At 41.2% G+C, this 6,816-nt stretch overlaps 1 protein-coding gene across 1 annotated transcript in view; it reads left to right on the top strand.

The window, feature by feature from the left end:
- LOC306828294 (tight junction protein 2-like) overlaps positions 1 to 6,816 on the top strand; it is a 104,112-nt gene that overhangs the window by 71,626 nt on the left and 25,670 nt on the right. Inside the window, exons 6-7 of the mRNA XM_079350678.1 lie at positions 2,193 to 2,296; positions 2,888 to 3,041. Of these exons, the coding sequence (XP_079206804.1) occupies positions 2,193 to 2,296; positions 2,888 to 3,041 (258 nt within the window). The remainder of the gene's footprint in view (positions 1 to 2,192; positions 2,297 to 2,887; positions 3,042 to 6,816) is intronic.

Genomic DNA, 6,816 nt, shown 5'->3' with positions numbered 1-6,816 from the left:
GAAACCAACTTATGATCTACAAGCTCCTGTTGTGTTATCCACTCCCTTCAGGGTTTAGGACTATGAAGACTCTTCACTTCTTACCAGTCTAGATCACCATGGCAACTATTTTAGTAACTTTTGAACCTATAACCAGCTCCTCAGCAGGTCATGCTCAATGTTCAAAATAAGAAATGAACCTGTAGATCTGTTGTTCATGATTTTCCTGTGTTGATCGTGAGGAGGGAGAGAGACCCACAGACACGCTGCCTTTCCCCTTTTTTGATCGGGTCATATATGATTTTTAGGGATGTGTGAGGATCAAAACGTGACAATTATTCTTGTTGCAGTAAAACAGCCATCATTGCAGAGTCTGGTTTTGATGTGGAAATCAATCCACACACACACACACACACACACACACACACACACACACACACACACGTGCGTGCACACACTTTTAAACTATTTGTGTTGCAGCTCGTATAGAGACTGATCACAGCTGATCGGTAATCTGTTCGGGTCACCCCCCTACTGTTCAGGCCGTGGTGTGAAACAAATTTACTGCTGCCTAATCCCTGTGCAGAGTCTAAAAAAGAAGAGCCTACGGTGTTTAATTCCTGCGTGTTTGTGCCAGATCCTCTGTACATGTGAGAAAGACGATTCAGTCTTTTAAAATATAGCTTTACGCAGGTTGGCTGCAGACTTCCACGCCGAGTCGACTCATGTGTGAATATTTGATTCATAAGCTGCTTCTACTTTTCTCTGTTAAATCTCACCCTGTCTGTATTTATCATGCAGAGATTAGCTGGTGGTTGTGTTTAAAGTCGATCAGAAACAGGAAACTTAACGTCTGTAACGGTGCAGCCTGTTGTACACTGCAGCAACGCTGTTACAGTGTTGTGATTGTCCCAAAAACTGAAGCTGACGTTCCTAACGAACGCACTCCCTGTGTTTTGTTTGACCCAAACGCTGCATGTGCAATCAGTGCAGACACACACACACGGCCACGACAAAGACGTTTTAGATTTCAGTCTGTTGTCAGATTTTTAAATTAAAAGGAGTTCATGTTCATAAAGGCGCTTGTATTTGAGGATGTGACATGTTAATAAAATGCGTCTTGATTTGAAGTGCTGTTAAAAATCACACGTTGAGTCTTGGCTATAGACGAGACACGTGTGAACAACATGTCAGCAGCTGCATTTATTACAAGATGATTATTAGTGAAAACACTGTCTTCGTTCTTGTGAACACAATATCATGTATTGTCTCTTCTCTGCTTTATGGTGGACATTTATCGTCCTTCCACAGGGACGAAACACTGACTGAGACATTTCAGATATAACCTGTCTCATACTTACTTCTTTAACTACGTCTTCATATTCATTTTAATGAGCCTCGTACTTTTTCGTAAGCTGTCGGAGCTGCAGCTGAAACGTATTGTCTTGGCCTTCAGACACTTTGTTAATCTGATTTCAGAAAGTAAAACAAGAAAAAAACTTCAGATTGTATTTATTTACACAAGAGACAGCAGTTTGTTTTTGTGAATTACACCACTGAAGAGCTACAGTACTTCTTTATAAGTTTTTGAGTTTGTGTTGTTTGTTGTTTGAGTATGAAAATCATCGATGTGTCTTTATGTAATTTAACTAATGACAGTTTGTGAAGTCACGTCAAAGTGTCATCATGCATTTAAACCTTGCTGTTCAGTCTGAGGCCACATTGGAAAAGTTTTGACCTGTATTTGGTTCACATATGGAAGTGCAACAGATCTGATTGGAAAAGGTCAGATCCCTTGTGACTTCGATGTGCTTTTCACTCGTAAGAAGTCACTTCTGTCTGCAGTGTGAACGCAGCAAGAAAACAAGGTCCTGCTTCTCATTGATTTATTTAATCACCAAATATCTTTCAACATGTCTTAAAAACTTACTTTAGGCCTGAACACTTACTTTAACTTACTTTAGGCCTGAACACTGTGTTCGTGCTCGCAGCAAGAAAACAAGGTCCTGCTTCTCATTGATTTATTTAATCACCAAATATCTTTCAACATGTCTTAAAAACTTACTTTAGGCCTGAACACTGTGTTCGTGCTCGGAGGCAAATCTTACATTTAGAATTTAATCAATCACTTACACCCTCATTTCCTCTTTTGTCCAAAAGGTTGACTCAAAGCAGTTTGCAGTAACAGAGTTGCTTTGTTTGTGTTTCTGTAGAGTACGGTCTGCGTTTGGGGAGTCAGATCTTCATCAAACAGATGACGAGCACCGGCCTCGCTGCGAAGGACGGAAATCTGCAGGAGGGAGACATCATCCTCAAGGTGAAGACGCACAGTCACACCCACACAGATCAGCACAAAGGTCCCCAACCTGCAGATGTTCACAATTATAAAACCGCTCCTGAAGTCTCGTATGAACTCAAACAGACAAACACTTATTTCATTGAAAGATTTCTATTTGGGCTCTTTGCTTTTATTTTGATGGGACAGTGAACAGAGTAGGAAATCGGGATAAAAAGTGGGGAATGGAATTCGGGGAAGGATGCACAGATCGGACTTGACCACCCGCTTGGAGAATTACTGTATAGCCTCCATACATAGGGAGCATGTCCACCTGTTCCTACTGGTTCTATTGACCAATCTCGATCAGCACAGCTTACTCTGGTGGATGCAGGAGAAACGGTCTGAATCATTGAATCACAGTGATTGGCTGGATGTCATGTGACATCCAAGGAAGAGTCAACAACACACTTCTAATTGGATGGATTAATTCCTACTTTTTTAAAGTAAAAATCCGATACAGCTGAAGTTAATGATAAAACAGGACAACTGAGTTCATTCAGTGCTTTAAGATAAATTGACCCCAGGGTGATCTCAATAATATCAAAATGTAATGTTCGTGTTTGTGTGCAGATCAACGGGACGGTCACAGAGAACCTCTCTCTGCACGATGCCGGGAAGTTGATCGAGAAGTCGAGAGGGAAGCTGCAGCTGGTGGTCCAGAGAGACCGCCGTCAGATCCTCGTACGCATCCCCCCCCTTGCAGACTCTGACTCTGATAATGACGGTGAGTCCCTGAACGCACCGCCTGACCAGCAGGCTCAGTGTGTATACTGACGGTCCTGTGCTATAGCAGGACAGGTGAGTTCATTGTGTCCCACAGATGTTGACAGATGTTTGTCACAATGAAGAGGCCGTTTGTAACCTCGACTGTCAGTGTATCACTGAGCTGATCATGAATAAGTACTGCTGCATGAACATGTAACCAGACATCTGTGGGACACAGTGGATGAAGCAGGACCTGAAGTTCAGACTAGTAGAGTGAGGTGTTGTGTTAAAAAGAGCCAGCTACTCTTGGGACAAATATTTCACACTGTTTTTGTTCCCCTGGAAACCAGAAATCAACAAGTGATCAGAATCTGCTACGAGCTGTGGAGTCTCAAGTGTGTCACGAGAATAAAAGCAGATTATTTAGGATCAATAAGAAGGTTTATAAATGGAAAGGTGGTTTGGTTCAGTCAGGTCGGGTATGGTACACATGAGTTGGCGGTCAAAAGTTGGGACGGGGGGAAGAAATAACAGATCTGTGCTGTCTTTTACTCTTCTGTTGGGGGTATCAATCTAACCCTCAAGACTGAAGCTAGGCACACTGCAGTCCTTTGATTGGTCAAAAGAATCTTCCCTTATAGTGCAACAGCTGTAATAAAGGACACGCAAACACCAAACTTAAAAATATGCCAGACTGCTCTTAGCATTAGCACTGCCCCATGGATGACCTCAGATATCATCGATCTTTGCTTACTGTGCCACGTTCTTCTTCTCTCTTGAATTTATTGGCGGTCTACACCATGTCACGCTGCTGTGACTTAGTGATGTGTAAGAATATGGTTGGCTGTGTAAACGCAGGCAAGATCATGGTCTACCATACCAGACTGTACTGAACCAAACGTGACCCTCCGCTCCCCTCGCGTTCACACGAAGAAGTCCAGCTCAAGAAACAAAACTTAGAGAAAGAAGCTGATGAAGTTAAGTCATGTAACGTAACGCTTCTCACTGAGTATCTTACTGAAACGTGATTAATCAGTCACTTAGATGACTGTCTTAATGACAGCATTTAGTGTCAGAGAAAAGAATGAAAACTCTGATCAGCCCGTCTCTCGTTTCTGATGTCAAAGATTCAAGCTGGTCCAAAGAGTTCGTCTCCTACCTTTGATCCTTTAACATGTGTCAGTTATTCTTGAAATGTTCTTCAGTCTACTAAATCAATGAGTGGAAACGTTTGTATTGAAGGATACCATTGGGGAGTTAAGCAAAATGGATTTAATCGTTTGATTTCTGTTTTGAATCATGCACCCAGAAACCCATGAGTACGAAAATAATAATGAAAAAAGTGCTCATTTTACTTGTATTGATTTCCCTAAAGACTCTCTATAATTAACTCTCAGAGAACATGAAGCCGTCTATGAACGCTCTAACACGAGCTCCTTCAGGCTGCCATTACACAGTTTATTATTTCATTACTATGTTTAAATCTTTATTACATTATTTTTAACAGTATTATTTTACCTAAAGATGCTCAAAAGTCACAAATAACATCTTATAACAGACGTCTTATTTAATGACATTAAAAACAGCCTTACTTGAGATGAAGACATTTTAATTAATTGAATTAAATAGAGTTTATATAACAGGGACAATGTAATGTGGCAGATTCCTGACAGTAAAGTGATCATTTTGAGTTCTTAGTTTGGTCTCTACATGAATTTAAATAAACAGCACTCAGAAATATTACGCCACGTAAAAGTACGAGTGATAAATACACACGATGAAACGTGAAAAAACGGAAACAACATCCTAAAAATCCTCCCAGCTTCTGCTTTTGCTTTTTTAACCAGCATTTAATATTTGATTTTATTCCTAATTTTAATTCACAAATGAAAACGTTTCGAAGTATTCTTCGTGACACACTTGAGCCTCCGTACAAACATGTTGTGATGAATGTGAGGATGTGGAATTGAATTATCCATCAGTTTCAATTGAGCTAGTTTTTTGGAGTCATACAGTTACTATCATGCTGACATGAACATGTCTAAAAAAGGTAAAAAAAAAAAAAAGATGTGGCAGCTATAAATAACAAGTGAAACCAAGCAGCCTTGAGTTTCTGGGTGCAGCTGCTCGGAGAAAGAGAGAGAGAGAGATAAGAGGAGAGAAAGGGAGACCGTGAAGAGAGAGAGAGAGAGAAAGGGGGATGCAGAGAAAAGAGAGAGAGAGCACCATCACAGTCGGGCTCTACTGAGACTCACAGTCCTGCAGACGATCATGTAGAAATCTGAATCCTTTTGATTGAGAAGTGCTCATCTGGAGCAGCTGAAGCGATCCCTCCCTGTCATCGCTCAAACGTGCATCTCTGTCTGTGTTTTCTCTTCCAGATAATGTGTCATACTTTTAGATGAAGGACCAGCCGAGACACATGATGTGTAACAATCTGTTGCCTTTCTCTAAGCTGTCAAACGGCTGACACACAACAAGTTGTAAAGCTTTCACACCTTTTGCACTTCTCTTTATACCGCTTCAAATCTTTAACTTTTTAATACATGATTCATTTTCCTGAATAAATAAAATAAACATTTTAATCACTATGTCATTTGAATTGTGTGATTCATTAAGAGTCAAAGTTGAATAATGCCCGTGGGAGAGGTCTGTAAGCTTTGTTGCTGTCTGAATTGTGACTCCTGACGCTGCACATGAAGGGTGATGACTTATGTTTGTGAACAGAGAAAGTTGCATGACAAAGCGTGGCTCGTAAAGTGGGTAAGATGTTTGTTGAATATCAGTGTGATAACATATTAATGATTTGTCCTAACAGCGTAGAAACTCGCCGTTGTCTGTCCAGGTGGTATATCCGAGCTCCCTCTCCTCCCTTCCTGTCTCCTGTCTGTATTTTCATGTCACACAAACATCTCAAATCACGCTCCCGTCTCTCTGCGCTGAGCGCTCCACTGTGTCCGCCTAACTCCTCCCCTGCTTTCTGCTCTGCCTCGAAACGGGAACATCATTTACTGAATGAGCATCATGCCATGTTGGAGAAGACTTGAAGCTAGGGATCGAGACATGAACTCGACAGGAACATGTTGACTGAGGAAATTAATCCACTGACCAGTAGGACCAGTGTACGCATTAGTTTACACTGGGATTCACCACGTTGAGTCGTACGGCGCCAAATAAGGCTGAAGCAGAAAAAACCCCTGAGGATCAGATTCACAAAAAGATTGTGTGGCTTTTTGTGCTGCGTAAACGTGTTCTAATAAATCAAAAAGACACAAAACGCGTGCAAAGAGTTAAACGCTGCCCTGGATGTGCTGCAGAAAAGCACCTCTGTGTGCCGGTGCTGTTTGCACATAGCTCAACGAACACGCAAGTATTTAAGAGAAGTCTACTATGAGAAAGTCTGACGGATCAGAAGGGTCCGATGAACAGGTGAAGCAACATTTTGTATTCTGAGAAGATCACCAAATTAGGCTCAATAATTCAAAACCTCTTTTTATCCTGGTCTTTTGACCATGCTATTATTATTAGCTGCAACAATATGAGAATAACTTTGTTGAGGTCAGAGTTTCAAAATGTCAGCTGATAATGTGTTCTGAAATGTGAGGACAGCACATGCTGCAGATTAAGCTCCATGTTGTGTTGCAGCAAACGTGCATGAAAAATAATCCTCAGAACTGACTCAACAGAGTCTCAGATAGTTATGTCTTTGCTCTCAGTGGATGCAGAAGATTACTGTCGATGTGTGTAAAAGGGAAAGTAATGTAATAAATACAGTTCAGGTCCAGAAGCAGGCC

This window comes from Symphodus melops (assembly GCF_947650265.1).
Source record: "Symphodus melops genome assembly, chromosome: 1".
Classification (NCBI taxonomy): domain Eukaryota; kingdom Metazoa; phylum Chordata; class Actinopteri; order Labriformes; family Labridae; genus Symphodus; species Symphodus melops.
Note: the sequence above shows the minus strand (reverse complement) of the source record. Positions and strands in the feature narration are given on the sequence as shown.